This window comes from Vanessa atalanta, chromosome 20 (assembly GCF_905147765.1).
Source record: "Vanessa atalanta chromosome 20, ilVanAtal1.2, whole genome shotgun sequence".
Taxonomy (NCBI): domain Eukaryota; kingdom Metazoa; phylum Arthropoda; class Insecta; order Lepidoptera; family Nymphalidae; genus Vanessa; species Vanessa atalanta.
The window spans coordinates 5,793,803-5,813,604 of NC_061890.1; the positions used below are offsets into that span (position 1 = coordinate 5,793,803).

The 19,802-nt window shown below is 31.5% G+C and overlaps 2 protein-coding genes across 2 annotated transcripts in view; one reads left to right on the forward strand and one right to left on the reverse strand.

Moving 5' to 3' along the window:
* Positions 1-19,802, reverse strand: part of LOC125071746 (flotillin-2) — a 251,237-nt gene that overhangs the window by 141,136 nt on the left and 90,299 nt on the right. The window lies entirely within an intron of this gene.
* On the forward strand, positions 466-17,936 carry LOC125071741 (glucose dehydrogenase [FAD, quinone]). The gene is made up of 5 exons (XM_047682098.1): positions 466-524; positions 1,353-1,609; positions 13,930-14,421; positions 14,767-14,912; positions 15,145-17,936. Exons 3-5 carry the CDS (start codon positions 14,169-14,171, stop codon positions 16,600-16,602), a joined length of 1,857 nt encoding a protein of 618 aa, XP_047538054.1. The 5' UTR covers positions 466-524; positions 1,353-1,609; positions 13,930-14,168; the 3' UTR covers positions 16,603-17,936.

Consider the following 19,802-nt stretch of genomic DNA (forward strand, 5'->3'; position numbering starts at 1 on the left):
ACTTTTTCAATATAAATTATATGATAATATAGACACAAAAATGCAAAGCGTAATTCGAATATTTAAAATACAATTAATTACTGTTCATTAAGTACAATTGATTAAAGTTACGTATTAACTTAAATAACATAAGTTACGTCACAAATAAATGTTATAATAAAATATTAAGTGGGCACAATTTTATCGAAATTATTGTAACCAGTTATCCTACAATTGTATTGTATTCAATTTATTAAACCAAAAAATTTATACATGACATAATCTAATCGCTTTCATTATCATAGTTGTTAAAATTAATCAATCCATTGCAAAACGCATGCGAATCGTGACATACGTCAGGTTCAACCCTACAAATACGGCGACCCACATAGACATAAGGCACCTCGTAACACATATTACGATTTACCTGTAACCCCACGGCGATTACAGCATCGGCGCGCGCGCAACGCCAGTCAACCACGCGGAGTCGCGTCGCGCAGTTGCCGCGAACATCGACATTATTCAAAAAGTTTATTTTATCAATTGTTAGTATCGAAGTTAATTTTAATTAATTTAATTTATTTTTAAAAATCAAACTTTTTTTAAATATAAATTAATTTAAGTCCAAACTCTTTCATTTTTTTTAAATACGTACATTAGAATTGAGAGTGACAGTGTTATTTAAATCCCAGAAAATATAATAAGCAACTTGTTCAGATATTTTTAAATAATAACAATAAATATTACAAAGGCCAACTTTAGTTATCGACAAAGCCGTTAGCTTTTTAAATGTCGGATTGCATTAAAACAATTGTTATAACCGTTTAGTTATAAATCCGATTTAGTCGTGTAACCTTACCTAATCTAACGTAACTTTAACTAGCGAGGTATTACATAAATTCTGGATACTGCATGCGAACTTGTTTACAGTGATTTTTTTTAATATAAAATCAAGACACCAGTCCAGTACCAGTCATAAATAAATTTTATATTCAGTACAGAAAAACTAATTGTAACATTGATAACATCGATTAATGATCAATTTAAGAATGCGTTCAATTGGTATTAAATATAAAAAGCACTTGTTAAATAACATGACAATCCAAATCTATTTAAAAGAAAAATAATCGTCTTCATTTTATTACCTTCTAACCGACAATTTAATCAAAAGACCGATCATTACTTATAATCCGTCTTAAGACGTTGTATAACTTTATTTGTTTATATTTTGTAAGCATTTTATGCAATTATTCGATTTAAACTATCATTGATATAATCATTAAACATGTCCCTTTTATATTCGACGATTTACGTAACAGTTTCATCGATATCATATCTTGATCTATATAACGTTTCTGGGATTGATGTAACAGACGCAGATGAAGCTGATCCGACGTACATTAAGAAAAATCGTGAGAGAAAACGCAACAATAAAACATACAGAACAATAATAATAACTCTCGAATGTAAACAGTGAGGTATAATTGACATTGTCATTAGTGAGTCCAGACGAAGGAATTCTAATTAGAAAGGATCTCTGGTGCTACAGTGACCTAAGAAACATTAAAACGAGACATAGTTACTGAAAGTGATTGTGTAAGCTGTGTTGAAAGAATCATCAGCAATGATTGTAAGTATCGTTAAATGACCCGAAAGACATTTGTAATAAGTGAATGATATACTATTATCGAAACCACTACCAGTAAAAGTGTAAGGAAACACTGGAAAAAAACGCCATTTTGTTAAATTCGGAGATGATACCATTATAGTGCTTACGGGAATATATATAAACGTCTCAAAACATTCCGACTTATATTGTCGACGTGTATGATGTTTTTCTTCAAGTTCTAGATGGACAGTAAAATCTAATAAACCGCATCAAAATTAGTCCTTCTCCTTCACATTTAAATACGCAAATTTACTTAAGTTCAAAATCAAAATATATTTTTTCAACAAGGTAGGATTGGTTTTAAATCGTTATTTCACAATATTGATTTTGATGAAACGACTAGAAACTCAGTATTTTCTCTTTTTCATCAATCGAGCGTATATAATAATTATAACAAAATAATATATGTATTATCTTATACAGAAAAATATTCCTTATTTTTTAATTTTTATAATACTATTAAATTATAATTATATCCTTTTAAATTCAGTAGGTCATAAATAAAACAATTGGAGAAACTTCGTCCTCATGTTCGTCAATCAAATCTTTAGCAACCAGAGTTAATGTGTTTGTAATGTTATTTCATAGCGAGCATTGACCTATTCAATTATTATAATTACATTAAACATAATTGCTTTTATGTTCCATGTGCCAAGGTTATATACAATTCAAATTTTTCATCATCGGATACGAAATTAAGCTCTGACAACATTGAGGACAAGGGTGACATTTGAGTAAAATTATTCAAATTATGTATTGCAACAAAAAATAGCTCAAATCATATTATATAAGAATACAAATTTTATTTTTTTTAATGTCGAAATGTTGCATACATTTCTTCAGGCTCAAAATGTTAGAATCGACGCGACGAAGCCTCATTAGTTACTATTAAGTATTCGTTGTAAGGATTTATATTCATTATCACCTAAAATAGAATATATGGCAGGTTGATATTACGCAAAAAAAACTAGATTCGACACAGTTGCATCAGACGTATTTACCTGTATATCGATGTAAGAGAATTTGATTCGGTGCATTGTGTTTCATACGTGAATCACTCTTCAATGCAATATTTACGTAATGGTCGATAGGACTAATGAGACTCGTGTGTGACGTAAAAAAAATCAGCCCGTAATTGTTCCACTGTGAACCATAGGCCTCCACTCTTGAGGAGAAAGTTTAGAGCTTATCCCACTTCGCTGCTCCAATACCGTTTTGTGAATATTTCATCCTAACAAATGTCTTATTCTTACCGCATTCTCCGGTTAATGTTTACGTTTTCTGATCAATGGGCCATCTTGGCTCTTGTGGCGTGTGACGTAACTATGCCCTAATACGGAAGTTCAATCCCTTTCGTAATTATATTCAGGCGCAATTGCTCCGAAAAGGTTTTGGTGAAGAAGGTAACATACATTTTTGCAAATTTCAAAACTTATTGCCACAGAAATCCTACTATTGGTATTAAGGTATATACGAGTATGTGATCTTCAATATTACGTTTTCGTTACAATTATTTTTTTGAAAAATATGTCGTAACACATAATATTATTTACAAAAAAAAAAATCATGTCAATATCAGTTTTTATTTAATCTTTGTAATCACAATAGAATTAGAAATAAAATATTGCGTATTACATACATATAACATATATCAATTATTTATGTGCATAATAGTTACAATTAATCAATCAAGGTCTAAATATGCAGGGAATGAAGACTATTAAAACCCTTTTTATGATCGAAATTAAATTAATATCAGTTTTTTATAAAATACTATAACTTTTATACAATCTGATTCCATTTCTCGAAACAATTCCTGTAAATATTAGTGTATGTTTACGTGTAGAGGTACAGATCTACTTCTCAATCATGGCTGTTATAAAGAATCTTTCTAAACATAGTCATTTAAATTTATCCTACTCTCATTAAAATTAAATCCGATTAATAATACAAGAGCATAAACAGTCTAAAATAAATGTAAATTTAAATTCTAATAAAGTCCATTGAACTCATAAAGCTAAAAACCAAACTATAGTTGTCATAAGCAATTAGGTATTTCAAAGGATATTCTTATTGATATACATTATTCATAACCATATTTTACAGGAATAGCAATAGTGGCGCCACACTCAGCTGTCTTGTATGATTTCATCTATAATTTATTTATTATCTTACACATTTGATACATTATGCATACTTATTGAATACAAAATATGATATTAAAGTATGCAATAAGATAAAAACAAAGAGATGATTGTTTTTCATTCAAATATTGTCGGTGCTCTTCAGCCGCAAAGTTCCAGAAAGATCCCACTACAGCTTGCGTAAGATCATAGGGGAAGTAAGGTAATGCTTTACGCAACATGGTGACATAAACCTTTGCACAGCTCAGATACGTTATACGACGCGACGAAGCGCTTGTGTTTATGGAATATTATTTTTTTTTATTAATTTTTTTTTTATTTAGATCATAGACACTAATATCTATCTAGTACGATATTTGCTAAATTATAATTTGTTTTATTATAAACTTATATTATTGAATTTACCTAATTATTTATTTATTTGCACGAATTCCGCAAAGGTTGCACATAATGCAAAAAGGCTCTCTTCCAGACAACTATGAGTTGATCAGAGAATACAAATAAGTATTACAAATGTAATGCGAATACGGTGCAAATAATACAAAATAAAATAGCGGTGACGAAATAGATCAATTTCGTGATAACCTAATCATAAGTAACAATATAAATATTAAGCTAAAAGTAACTTTACTATACACGCAATAACGTTCATTATTGCAACTTTCGTAATAATGGGTTCGTATTGTTATCAAGATTATTTAGTATTCAAATAAAATCTACCAGTCGAAGTGAGATAGTCTTAATGTGCCTTGGAATGAAAGAAAGTAACATCAGCACATTAATCTACGACAGTAGCTCGCAACCTTTGGTCCACGCAAAACTTCGCAAAACAACTTCAAACACGAGAATTAGGACGCAATATAAATCTTTTACATCCGTATTTAATAGTCATTAGTGTTTTGTGCAATAAGTTATCCAAATTGAGAGTTCCCTGGCTCCAAAAGGCTACGAACCACTGCTTCAAGAAATACAGTAACGTATTTCTGTTTTCATTTCTATTATTAGTGATTATTTATGATTGATAGCTTGCAACTAAAAAGTCCATTACTCTGATATACTTTAAAACCGCCTTTATATAATCTAGCTAACAAAATAAGTAAAGATAAACAAACCTTGGATTTGTATATTTGCGGTTTGAAAATATCATCTCTATATTGTGCATTAAAAGGAGTTCTTGTTGTTTAACATAACTTTATTTATTCCTATCAGAGTTGTTTATACGTCTTTATTCCTCTTGGAATAAGTTTGGTTTAATTATATGTCTATATATCACACTACAAAAAAAGAAAGAAAAGAAACGAGCCAACTTTATTTTAGTGTGCACGACAGCTACGCCAAAATATGTCATTGTACTACTTTACTAGTGTGCGTGTAGTTGTGGCCTTTTTAGTGACGCTTTCACAGCTTTGCATTCTATCCAAACATATAAATACTATTTTTGATGCGATAAGATTTATGTAGCTAAAATCTTTTTTTTTTTAAACTAAATTACATTTTTTTTAAATTACTTAGCATTTCCTGAACAATATGTTATATTTTTCCAGTCTTGGAAATATTTCGATGTAACATTTTTTACATAATATCAAATCAAAAATGTTAAATTTTAACAAATACTCAACGGTTCAATAATTTATCGATTATTTACATGACCTTTATAAGTTAGTATGTCGGTCATATTCTATATGTACAGAAACATTTAGTCATACATTACGCAAACTGTTAAACATACAAACATACGGAAGTCGACTGCAAATTCTCAACGAGATTAGATAAATATTCTCAAATTACTTAACTATGACGAAATGAGTATGAATAAAAGTTAAATGGTGCCTCTAGACGAAACACTTACTTCTTGTGACATTTGATGGTATTTTAAATAGGGAAAATTAACCAGTGACTGTGCTTATTAATGGCAAATGTAGGCGAGAAATAATATCATACAAAAATAGTTATAAGTTAGTAATGTAAAATTAACGTAATTATTTGTGTGTCTATCTGTGGCACTATAGTTCTTAAACGGATGAACCCATTTGGATTCATGGATAAAGGTATACGTCGGAAAAAATGCGTTACTAATCGTCAAAAGTACGTCGACCTGTGGTGAGTGGTCACAAGTATTTGAAACATTATAGAGTATTTTTACATTGCACACACTGTATATTAAAGTTCATGTTTTGCACAGAATAAATCGTCTAGCAACAACCAGTTTAGCCGAGCCCTTTTGGAATTTGATTATCGGTTTGCAGATTGCTGTTTATAAATATTACTATTATTCATAACTCTAACTACTGATTTAAAAAAAAAAAAGCTTGCCTTACTGTACTTTAAAATATAATAAAATATTCCAAGTGAATAACAGTCTCTTACGATTTATTTATTTCCAAATAACTAACAAAAAATTACTTAAAAGTTCATATTTTCTTTTCCTATTACTCATCTCTCGGTGTTACTGATTATCATAAGGCACCGCGTGTTGTTACGTCACGTAAATAAACCCTTCACATTAATAACTTACTTTTACATAACATTTGATTGCGAGTTATTTACTTAGCGAACCACATTCCGATGAATTGTACAAATTAGTGCCCTTAGCATGAAATCGTTTATAGGCTTGATTGGTTATGCAAATATAATCCTACTTCTGGAAAGTGGATCCAATTGATATTATGTAATAGTGCCAATTCGAGCTCTTCTATTTTGTAGTTTTACGTAAAATAACCGAATAGGGTCAAGTGATCACTCCAGCTCTGTCTACCTAAGCTGAGCTCAATCACTCACTTCATCTTTTTTTAATTTTCGAACATATTTTATTATCTCGGATACGATTCGTGAACATTATAATTTGAAAAAAAGTTGTTTTTCTTAACGAAAATGCAAAATAATTTATTGTATATTCTTAACTAGCGACCTGCCCCGGCTTCGCACGGAAGCAATGCAATGCACTTTATATACAACTTTCACAGTTTTTTTATCATTAGACAATACAAACCGCTATGTCCCAGCATTTTAAATATGTAATATCTTCGAAATTATTCAATTAAACTACATGCTGTAAAGAGCCATATTGATCTATGTTAAATGCACAATGTATTTAAGGTACGTAATTGGGTAAGGAATAATGCTTTATTACTTAAAATTGCTTCGAAAATAAGCCATTTTTTTTGCTTAAAAAGTAAAGGTTATTATAGGCTATCCCTAAGAAATAAATATATACCACCGCGGAATTTTTTGTAGACTTTTAAGGTGTACAATATTGTAGTACATTATTTTGATCTATTTCGTAGGGTTCAGCCAGCGTTTGCAATGTTAGCGCAAAAATTTTGTTTAACCTTTAAAATTATCAGTTTTTCTCTACTATACTATGTATGTATTATATATAAACCTTCCTGTTAAAAAAATCGCATCATAATCCGTTGCGTAGTTTTAAAGATCTAAGCTTATGTGTATGCTTAGTCTACGTAGACAGACAGACAGACAACGAGGAGCGACTTTACTGTATGTAGTGATGGTTAAACAATAATTTTGATTTCTTGCCGGTTTTGCTCGGTTGGATCTACTTTCCGAATAGGTAGTGCTTTTATGAGCCTACTTGAATAAAGAATATCTTGATTTAGACAATAAAATAATCTATCCCATTGTTGGCTATAATATAACAATTCAGAAAGGAATTCTTTAAGCTTAAATGTGCAACCGTCAGAAGATATCCGTATTCTATAATAAATTCAGTATTTATACAGAAGTAGCATAAACAAAGTAACTAAAAATAAAAATAAAATATATTTATATAATATTAGGTTAAACTGTTATTGCAATCGGTATCAATGAATGAAGTAAGGAAGCACCAAGGTTCTTTGCTCGTGTGTAGCGCGTCGGTCAGGTCGACTGAACGCAATGTCGTGGCCGAGGTTGAAATGTATGTATGTAAAATATTAATAAAATACATAGACAATATTTAATTTTATTTTTACTTACGGTATAATTTATGTTATATTGGGAATGCTTTGATAGTAGAGACGATAACTATTAACTAAATAAAAACATGTTTATTGTAAACATGAAAACATATAAAATGCACTTTGCACGAAATTATACAAACAAATAAAACATGAGGCATATAAAAATGCACTCACCAATATATGTAACCCATTAGGCGGATCGTACAACGACGAATTAATACGATTGCTTTATTCAACGCTGCCAGAATCACGCATCACACTAAGCATCACACATAACTCTCTTCTAAATATTCATCGCTAAGTTAGTACATCTATAAAAGTGCAATTTATAAAACGTGACTCGACCGCGAATCCTTTAGTTACAAAACTTCGGTCATTAGTTATGTAACCACTTGCAAAATAATGCAGTATCGAAATGAAGGCGATCTGCCAGCATTTAGCTTATTAATTGAAGGTCGAATTCACTTTCACGGTAGTTATGTGCTGTTATTAACTTGATATTATTTTGAAATATTCTTGATATTATTTTTCTAGCTATTTCTTGTATTCTCGACGCTATCGGTCATATCAAAATTTTGTACAAAAACTATACAAAACTTACTGAATAATTCTTCTATTCTTAGACAAATTTATTAAATTAAACTTATAAAAGCAAATTTCGAATCTTCTTCTGTCTTAATAAATCTAGCAGGTCCTGAGATTAGCGTGTGTAAACAAACCCATCAGCATTTTAAAATTGGTATAATTTACAAACGATATAAAAGAATACGTTGCATATTAAACATCAATTTGAATAATATCTAGGCTGTATGCGTTGAGCATTTGACATGAGACTTGTACGCAATAGCATAATTAAATTTGAAAATAACAAGGCACAGATAACTGTGTCAGTCATCTTGAGTATTTCGCGAATGCCTAAATAAAATGTTCACGTTAACTGTGTCTGATGTCACCTTCGCACTAATTACACACTGTCTGCGTTATATAATCTTATACAAAGAAATAACTGCGTTCGTTAGCTTTAGGCAAAGATTCCGAGGCTTTATGTTTAACTCTTAGAAATTAATTCAAAATTTTCCGCCAAGTAATTCTTAGAACTTCACATTAAGAAATAAGTATGTCTGGATTGACGTTAATCACAAATATAATGAGCAATGTTTAATAACTTGTAGGGTTTGAACGCCAATGCCATGACTTCTCGTGTCCCTAATTCTAGATTTATAATTACTCCTAAATGAGGGGATTATTATTTCAGATTAAATAAACGTAATATTAGGTGTTATTAAAACGATGACGATAAATACTACTAACCCAAAATATATATTAAGAAAGTCTGTAAAACAGGGGACTTTAACTCTGAGATGTCTCGAGACCCGATATTTTTCAAGCTCTACTCAAGTTTCGCTCTACCATAATGTTTGATTTCATCAGGCAAAAATCGCACAATCGGATTATACGAAGAAAAGTCATAATATATTTTATGAATTAGCAACGATTGTAATAAATTGATTCTTAATTTCGACCTACCTTAAATTACCTAACTCTGAAGGTCGCCGCATGACATCACTCGTCACCGAGCCGGGAAGTTGGTTCAACTACGTAAGAGTGAAAGTAATAGCTGTTGCGGCCTTCACCCGGCGTTAAACATATACAGAATTCGGGTTACGATACACATACATACACGAAATAATACACGAAATGCAACTCCTGTATTTCTGCCGATAATAATTTAGATATTATTCTGACTTGTCGACGAATTGACTCGTAACACTGCAGCTGTAAGATGTAACTCCATTGAAAATCTGGTTTAAAGAAAAAGCAAGCCCCTTTTCTTTTTTTATGAAAATCCTAATGAAAAAAATATGTTTAATAAAAACACGAAAAAAAATCAAACAGTCCAAAAGGGTTTCAAACATTTAATTGAGGTCCCAGAAAATGCCAAAAATAAAAATTACCAAAAGAGAGAAAGTATATGGAACAATGTATGAATCATTTATTGTATGTATTAAGAAAGAAACCCATTATATACGTATGTAAAGCAATCGAAAGTTCGAGATACGACCTTCACCTAATGGCACAGATTTATCAATTCGGACCGTCTCTTATATAAGGTTTGTTTACCAATAAGCTAAGCTGGCGCTGTGCAACTTATTTGCAACTTGCTAACCAGTTGAGCACGTTTTGAGACATATATGTAAAAAATAAAATTGTTTTGTTACAATGTTGCTTGAGCAAACAGAAAAGACATTACTTAAACGTTCTGTATTATTCAATACAAGATATTCAATACAAAAAAGCGTGGAGTTAATGCTTGTTGACTTCTAGGCTGGATATATTACTTACATATATAGCTGTATTTAACTAACATGACTGTATTTTAAAATTTTGGAAAAGAGTAACTACTGAGTTTCTTGCCGGTTCTCCTCTGTAGAATCTACATTCCGAACCGGTGGCAGCTTCGTTTATTATAGTTTCTTAACGGACGATTCAAAAGTGCTTATAAAAGCTTATGTTATGTTTGTATATTTCGTAACGTTAAAATTTAGAGTACAGGTTTATTGATCCTAAAAAAACTATAGACACAAAGGAGATGAAACTTTAATTCCCAAGGTTTTATACTTATTGCAGTGCCGATCCAGCGTGGATTTGTTGGTGACCACTTACCAATTTATACATATTTTCATCAAAACCAAATTAAAAAAAAAGTATTATATTGAGACAAACTATTGATAAGTAAACTTACTATTTATAAGTAAAATTAGTAGATATGTCCATCAGATATGTTTCAATAAATTCGTCTAGACGTTCATTGAACTTTCAAGGATATTCATCTTTTTATTAAGCCATGTTCTCTGTGTGTTTCGAATGAATAATATATTTGACACAGTTACAAAATTGGCATGCAAGTCCAATCTCTGCATTATCTAGTTTATGTGTAAATATATGCTACGCGCTGTTGCACCCACGTTAAATGGACTACTCCGCCCCCGTAGTTTATTGTGAAGTTACATCTTCTGTAACCTATCACATTGTGATGTACAGAAACAATTTAAATTATAACATATGATGATAGACCAGACCAGACCAGTCAAATACGCAGGACACGTTATAGTGCACAAGTGTGGGCGCACACACAGTTGCACTCTCTATTCCGTCACTCCTATCTTAGTACCTTTGATTGTTGACATGTTAACCCCCGTACATGCTAGATATTTCATATATGCCAATGTCTATGGGTGGATATCCACCCATATTGGCACTATAGTGGTCATCCACTTACTATCCTGTGGGAAGCGTTCACAAGTCTGCTACCTTTTTTAAATAAAAAAGATGCCGAACCCGTCCAAGCAGACGAACACACATACAAAAAACCCTTCAATTTCATAAATATCAACAAACTCAACGAGTATATATATTAGTGTAAATATAACTTCAATTGGATTTGTAATATCTTAACAATGTTTAGAATGAAGTTTACATCTGGTTAAACAGGTTACACACAAGTTACCCAAAACACAAGAACAATATTCTTATTGTCTGTACTCGGCTTAATCAGAGCGTGACGCTGGTTTTATTAATTCATCGTGCGGTTACAGGCCCATGATATTTAACTACGTGACTTATTTTAAGTGTGAAAATCGAATTACCACGAATATACATTTATTTAATCTGCATTTTAACCAAAATTCAAATAAAGTCATAAATTGATACAGTTAGTGATGACGTCCGAGACAGTCAGTCGTTAACAAATGCTCTCGCTCCAGCAACTGTGCCAAGTGCATTTGTTTCAAACGATGGTATAATAGGCCAGAGAAAAAGAAAAAAAAAAAGAAATAAACGTCGACTTCAGTAATGCCTAAATATACGCTTCAAATAAAAAAATAACAATGTCCAATTAAATATAGTCCGCAATGAATGGGACGGAACTTTGCCAAAGTATACGTCGAAAACAATAGTTCTTGAGCGAAGGAGCGTTAGTAAAAAAAATTGGAAAAACCAGACTTTTTCTATGTAGATATTAAATGGTGGTAAACTGCTTGGGTGACTCTTAAATTTTAACCTGTCTTTGTAATTGTTAGTCAAATTTAATAATTAGATACTAGTAGGTAGTGCGATGTTATGTCTGTGTCTTTATTAATAAATGGGCTATTTAAGGCAAACAAGTTTTTTTTAATCGGACATATAGATTTTCATATTAGCGTGTTCAAACAAACAACATTTGTAACTTTACAATATTAGGATAGATAATGTAGTAAATATTATTTTATACTAAAGAATCTTTACTATAAACGTATAAGTACGTAATGTGAGAAAAAAAGAAAGCATATACAAGTTTTTTTTATGTTTACTTACCATACAATATATAATACACGTCTCTGTTCCTATAGGTCGTATCGTATCCAATGATATTGAGATAAGAGCTATACTAAATAAAACGCAGAAATACGCACAAATATATAACGACGAATTGTTCGTAATAAGCCTCATGTCTTCCTCACGACACCCGCCGAATGGGTGACTCTATGCGACTCTCCAGTTATTCGATTTATTCTCAATAATATAATTTGTAAATATTTTTTAACTGCTAAGTGTTCTAGCGTAATATGTAAATTTTTAAAATACCAAAATTTTAGTTTTCGAAATGTAACCTTAACCTATACTGTTTGGAAATACCTAATATGATATTTACAAAATAGTTTGAAATGTCAAAATCCTGGTTCAATATGCTGCAAGTAATGCTCCTATTCTAGCACTTACTTGCTTATTGTCAAGAATCTTCCACCCTTTCAGAAAAAATATCTCAAACATGGGAAGAACGGACGAAAGAGCAGGCTGTTTACCAAGCATATTATTTGAAACGACCTGGTGTCGATCGTATCACAAAAACACACAAAAATATATTTTTTTAACATTTTACAATAAAATATTTCTTTACGGTTTCTGTAATCTTATACCAAGTAAAAATATATATTGTCCCAAAAATAATCATTAACACCGTGCAATTAGATCACAAACGCAACTAATTTATGCTTAGCTATAACAAAGTCTAGCAACAATTTCCAGAAAGAACTGAAATATAAGAAGTTTACATGCATGCAGTTTGCATGCATGCATGTATAACCATTTCTTAAATCTACCTTATTAGTAACAGAATCGAATAATATATTTTAAAATTAAACATAAATACATATAATTATATATATTCCAAGATCACTTTCACGAGACTAGAAATAGATCATATCTTCCGTATAACAAGGAAATAGGCGATCGTGCCGTCTCTTTCAAACCTGCATTGTGCCCATGGATCTATCTCTCTCTTCACACTAGTGGTCTGTTATTCTATTGAGGGGCGAATTACATAAAAGTTATTGTTTTATAACACTACTTTCTAATATGCTTTTAAATAATATAATAATTGTTAATATTATAAAGATTACCATTATATATTATTATTACATTTCCTCGTGATATTAATATTTGATAATGGGTACTATATGCTACTCCAATGAGAAAAGATAACATAAAAGATTTATTTTATTCCGTGCGATTTGCTAATAGCGCCGCTATATTAAATATTTATTTATTAATTTATGTATTCCGATACCAAATTCGCCGACATACTTACAAGTTTTGTTCACGAATGCATAAATAACAGAAATTCCTTTTATTAAAGATCTTGAAATGAAATATGTGGAAGCCATGAGGAATTGGTGGTTTATTTTTAATCAAACTTCTATCAACATTGATATATGCTCTAAGATTTCAGTACAAAAAAAAATGATGTATAATTTTTATTAATGTTAAACTGTAAAGGACCAAATTAATCAATTAATCTATATTAAACCATTCTTTACATAGTAAATAATTTTTTTGGCCGAAAAAAATTATAGACGGAGGCCATTTCTTGATTTAGTAACTTCCTTGATTGAGAATTTTATATGAAACGAATAAAGAGATATAAAAAATAAATTATTATCTTTCACATACAATTTATGAATAAACGAAGACTATTACGAATATTATTTTTTATACCCCGGAACCGAAGGTGATACATTATGCAACCCGTATGCACTATTATAAACAGTTGTGATGCATTTCATACCTGTAACAGAAGAAAAAACATATTAATTTTTGTTAAGTGTTCGTTACTAAATTAAAAATAACATTTTCATAATTTCAGATACAACACCCAGAAAACGTATCATCAAGTCGAAACTGCGACTGGTAATATGTCGCAACTATCGCTTCACGGAACAAAGAAGGTTATGCGCAAATGTAAACCACCAGATCGAAACAAAAATCTTCTCAATCGCTTAAACTCAAACAAAACCAAAGCATCGCAACATACAATTATATAATTAGAAGATAAGAACAAAACGATAACAACGACCAAAATAACAAGCTAAGCTATAATACAAAATGGGTATTACCGTACTTTTAGCGTCGACAGCACTAAAGACTGTAAGCGTAACGGGTTTATGGCTTATACCACTTTTATTGGGAGCATTCACCTATCATAACTATAATTCTTACGACCCCGAAGCTAAAGTTCTGGACAAGGAACCGAAGATGGAATATGATTTCATAGTTGTGGGAGGAGGCTCTGCGGGCGCAGTCGTGGCGAACCGATTAACAGAAGTCAAGGACTGGAATTTGTTACTACTTGAAAGTGGTGAGTTACATTAAACACTAATAGATCCACACTGGCTTGCTCACGCTTCAAACTGGAGCACATACGAAGTGTTGAAATTAACTGATTAAAATAATAAGTTGGTGGTAGCTACTCAGACAGTACAAAGCCTTATTGTGGTTAAAACAAGCTAAACCTTCATAACATAGTAGGCTTTAATGATGACAATACTAAGATTATCTTAAAAAAATACGTAAAAGTTTACTACACATCTCAGTTTTTTTAAGGAAACTAGCATCGTCCTTTTAATGAAGTCATTAATCTTATAATCTAACTAACCTTTATAATATTTATATTAAAAATTACAAGTTAATTCGTAATCTCCAGGACCAGATGAAAACGAGATCACCGACGTCCCTTCGTTAGCGGGCTACTTACAACTAACGAAGTTGGACTGGCAATACAAGACCGAACCTACCTCTTACGCCTGCTTAGGTTTTAAGAAACATAGGTGCAGTTGGCCGCGAGGGAAGGTAATATGATTAGTTTAATTGAGTCGATGACTGACAATAATTGTGAAATTCTGTGTTAATACCAGGAGCATTGTTGCATTGATCTTTGTAAAATTGTATAAAGTTAGGTTTATTAATGAAGTTATTGGAGTAAAATCTTACTCTTTAAATTAACTAAATTACTTTGTTTTGATTAAATTGTTATTTGACTTGGAGTAAAAGAAAACTCATCGCTACATTTTAAATGTTACAGGTGCTCGGTGGATCCAGCGTCCTCAACTATATGATTTATGTAAGAGGAAACCGTTATGACTTCGATCAGTGGGAATCTTTTGGAAATCCAGGCTGGGCGTACCGAGACGTACTTAAGTACTTTATAAAATCTGAAGATAATAGAAATCCTTATTTAGCTAACACTAAGTATCACGGCCGAGGTGGCTATTTAACTGTTCAAGAAGCTCCATGGAGGACTCCTTTAGTTGCTGCTTTTGTAGAATCTGGCGTGGAAATTGGGTATGAAAACAGAGATATTAATGGAGAATATCAAACTGGTTTCATGATAGCACAAGGCACAATAAGAAGAGGTTCAAGATGCAGCACAGCCAAAGCCTTTTTAAGACCTGTGAGGACACGTAGGAATCTCGACATATCTCTTAACACACAAGCCACAAGAGTTTTAATTAATCCTATAACAATGAAAGCCTACGGTGTAGAATATGTAAAACATGGCGTCAAAAGGGTAGTGTATGCCCGAAAAGAAGTTATATTATCTGCCGGGGCGATCAACAGTCCGCAACTTTTAATGTTATCTGGTGTTGGACCAAGGGATCACTTAAAGAATGTCGGAATAAGAGTCTTGAAAGATTTGCCTGTAGGAGAAAATTTGCAAGATCACGTGGGGGTAGGAGGCTTAACGTTTCTAGTCGACAAACCAGTGGCGATTGTTCAAAATCGTTTTCAAGCATTTCCTGTCACGATGAATTATGTTGTCAACGAAAGAGGACCGATGACAACATTAGGCGGGTTGGAAGGAATAGCCTTCGTTAATACTAAATACGCAAATACCTCCGGCTTATGGCCTGATATACAATTTCACATGGCACCCGCATCATTTTCTTCCGACAACGGTCAAATTGTAAGAAAAATTTTAGGTCTCACTGATGAAGTATATGACACGGTATACAAACCGATAGCTAACAAAGATGCTTGGACTATTATGCCTCTTTTATTACGTCCAAATACTCGAGGATATGTAAGGTTGAAGAGTTCCAATCCATTTGACTACCCAGTAATGAATCCGCGATATCATGAAGACCGTTTAGATGTTAACCGACTAGTCGAAGGAATTAAAATCGCCCTTCAAGTGGCAAATGCGTCTCCATTTAAGCAGTTCGGATCGAGACTATATATGAAACCATTACCGAACTGTAAACATCTAAAATTTATGTCGGATGAATACATTGAATGCCAAGTTAGGACAATTAGTATGACAATATACCATCAGTGTGGAACGACAAAAATGGGACCCTCGTGGGACCGAGGCGCTGTAGTTGATCCTAGACTACGTGTGCATGGCATTGAAGGACTGAGAGTTATAGATGCCAGTATAATGCCAACTATAGTTAGTGGGAACACCAATGCGGCTGTTATAATGATCGGAGAGAAAGGTTCTGACATGATAAAAGAAGATTGGTCTAAACGGAAAAGATGACGAAAGTAATAATTACTAGGAACTTGTAAATATATTGTACAATAATAATATAATAGTATATGATTAGTTACCAGAATTTAAACCAAAATCATTTAGAAATAAGAATATCGATGTAGTACTATCATAAAAACGTAAATTTAGTTTGTCATTTATAGGTTTCCAAGATAAACATATCGTTATAAATCTTTTAATTATAACTTGGATTATTGAATTAAGTGCCATACCTGTGTCTATGTTTTCGTTATAGTCATTACTTAAAGCATATTTTGTTATAAAGTTACTAAAAGCTGTCTTGATAGTCCTATAGAAAATAAAAAAATTATATTTATAAAATTGTTCTTATATAACACAAGACTGCAAGTTTACAAAAAATCAAGGCATTCACTCTCAATTTCGTCCAAAATTTTCACATCACATTCAATCATGGAATCATTATTAGATATTCTTTCGTCTCAAATAATGCCAAAGTTCATTTTACTCATCTCATTCCCACGCCAAATTTTAATAATGAAAATCCGCTTATAGCAAATTGAACGTAAATACCGATTTTATTAAAAAGACTATGTTAAAACACCACAATCTTATTTACAAATTGCCTGCAAATTTTCTTACATATTATCGATACATTATATTTAAAATAAAAACATTATGATATATTTTTGGTCAGGATCAAGATACAGATTTTTTGTAATAGGAATAAGCTTACGAGTTAGTCAGACACTGCGACGAAGTCACGGGCTGCAGTGGGGAGGAATGAAAATTACATAACTATATTATCGTCAATAATATTTGGCATATTTGTTTGTTATCTTAAGATAGACTTTGTGTACATGACGCGACAGCCGCGCCAGCACAGGAACTTAAATTTATGTATCTTAATAAAAACTACTTCACAAGTAACATTATTGAATTAATTTTAAGAGTTCGTACCATAACGTAACTCTTTAAAAATAACAATAACTTAACACTTGTAGCATAAAACGGAATGTATCCAATCGCCTTAAAATTAAAACTTCGTTCTTGCCATTGTTTCTAGATTAAGTAACTCCTTGACAATAATGACATTATTAATTATATCTATTAGAAAAGGCGAGGACTGTCACTATTAGCTTATATAATATAGCTTATAATATATGGCCTCTTGCTTAATGGACCTTTGCAGTTAACAAGCGACAAAGTGCGGATCCGGTGCGACTGCGACATCATGTACAAGAAGTCTCACCCTTATTTATATGTATATTTGTATGACATGATTAAATATTAAACAATATTGTATTATTCAATAATATTGAATGTGACAAGTATACAATATGAACTGATTATTATCACATGAGTTTTTTTTTTAATATGTGCTGTAATGTCAAATTCTAGGAATTACTATTACTGTTGCAGAATTAAATAATTTGGATAATTTTAGAAATAATAGACATCTAAACAAAATTTATCATCAAATATTATTATTTCTAGAAAATGAACTAGTTGAACTATTAAGAAATATTAATATTACCCATTTTGTTACGTGTTGTATTGATTGTAACCTGTTTTTTTGCAATGTAAATTTAAAAGGTTTAAAAACCAAAAGCGACATTACATTTTAAATAAATTTTTGTTGATTTATATTTTTTTAATTTCATTCCCTTTAATATTATTTAATGTTACTTAAATAAGATTTAATCGAAGAAATTAACTAATAGTATCACGTGATATCTAAAATTCGCCCATTGTTTTTCACACAAATATAGATAACTTTTTTCGTGCGCACTGGTCTCATATCTCCGAATACAATTCTCAAATTTGAATACCAGTTTAATTTTGCATCCTAGTTACTCCATAAACTAGGTTGTAGGCAACTTGCGGGAGAAAGTGTGCAGTTGTTAGATACAATTTTCTTGACTTTGACTTTTTCCCTTCCTTAGAACACAACTTATGCTAAATTTATCATTTTTTTTATTATGACTTGAAAGCGTACCTATCAAAAAGCGTCGGACCGGATTTATAATATAAGTTAGTTAACGGCAATTGTTGATTATGCATTAAAATTGCTAGCTGACCACGAGATAAAACACCATCAGAATATTATGCACAAGTGTGTGCATTAACGCAGGACAGTTTCTATTTACCCACTTATAAAATGTATTTGTATGACAATCCGATAACCAAAGATCAGATGCAAGACCAACAGTTATACTTGCCACCTGAAGTACAGGAACGTACATACCTATCTATACTCCGAACGGTGTTGATGTACCTATTTTTTTTATTTATATTTTGATATATTCGGGTTCGATAACCTTAACAGCTAGCCTCCAGTAACTAGACAACCGACACTGTTAAAACATAAGTTTATGACGGTTGTATCTCTAGTGGTTTATCACAATGATAAATCAGTGCAAGAGCATCCTTTTAAGGAGCAGAAAACGCAGAGCATCATCACGCTACAACCAAAACCTATGTACATAAAACATATGTCTTTTCCGGATCACACAGTGACCGTTACAATATTTACATTCGCTGTAAACAACACAGAAACGAGTTAAACATTTCCAAAACCTATGCACACTAAACTCAAATTAGACATATTTAAAACAACTTGTTCCATTTACTAAACCTAAACATTTAAATGAAATTATTCATTCCATAATGATCTCAAATGGGTGCGCCTACTAAAACAAACTGAGCAAAGCACTAATCGCACGCATTTGCTATTATTAGCGATCTGTAATTTTTTGCTGTTGTAATTTTTATAACTTGCTTTAACATACCATAGTCTATTCCAAACTCAAAAGGACTAAAAAGGCAAATAAACGAAATTTAACATCAAGCTGAGGCAATATCATTGATCGTAAGCTTCATTAATCTATGATTTTCACTATAGATATACGATAAAATGACGTTTAGAATGTCGACAAGCTGTTAGATCTTAGGAAGTAAAAATAAAGTGGATATAAGTGGTATACTGTTGTATTATAAATAAATACAAATGGAACTGATAATGGCGCTCAATATAAATGTGCTATAGGCAAATCAGATGGAATACGTGAATATAAGGTAATCAATCGATTGGGAATCTTTCGATATGGAAAATAAATTATGATATTTTATAAAAATTTAAATATTTGTGAAATATAAGTATATTACACATTATAATCAAATATAATTTAATAATGATGATTTAAAGTCACAAAAGCATATTATTCTTT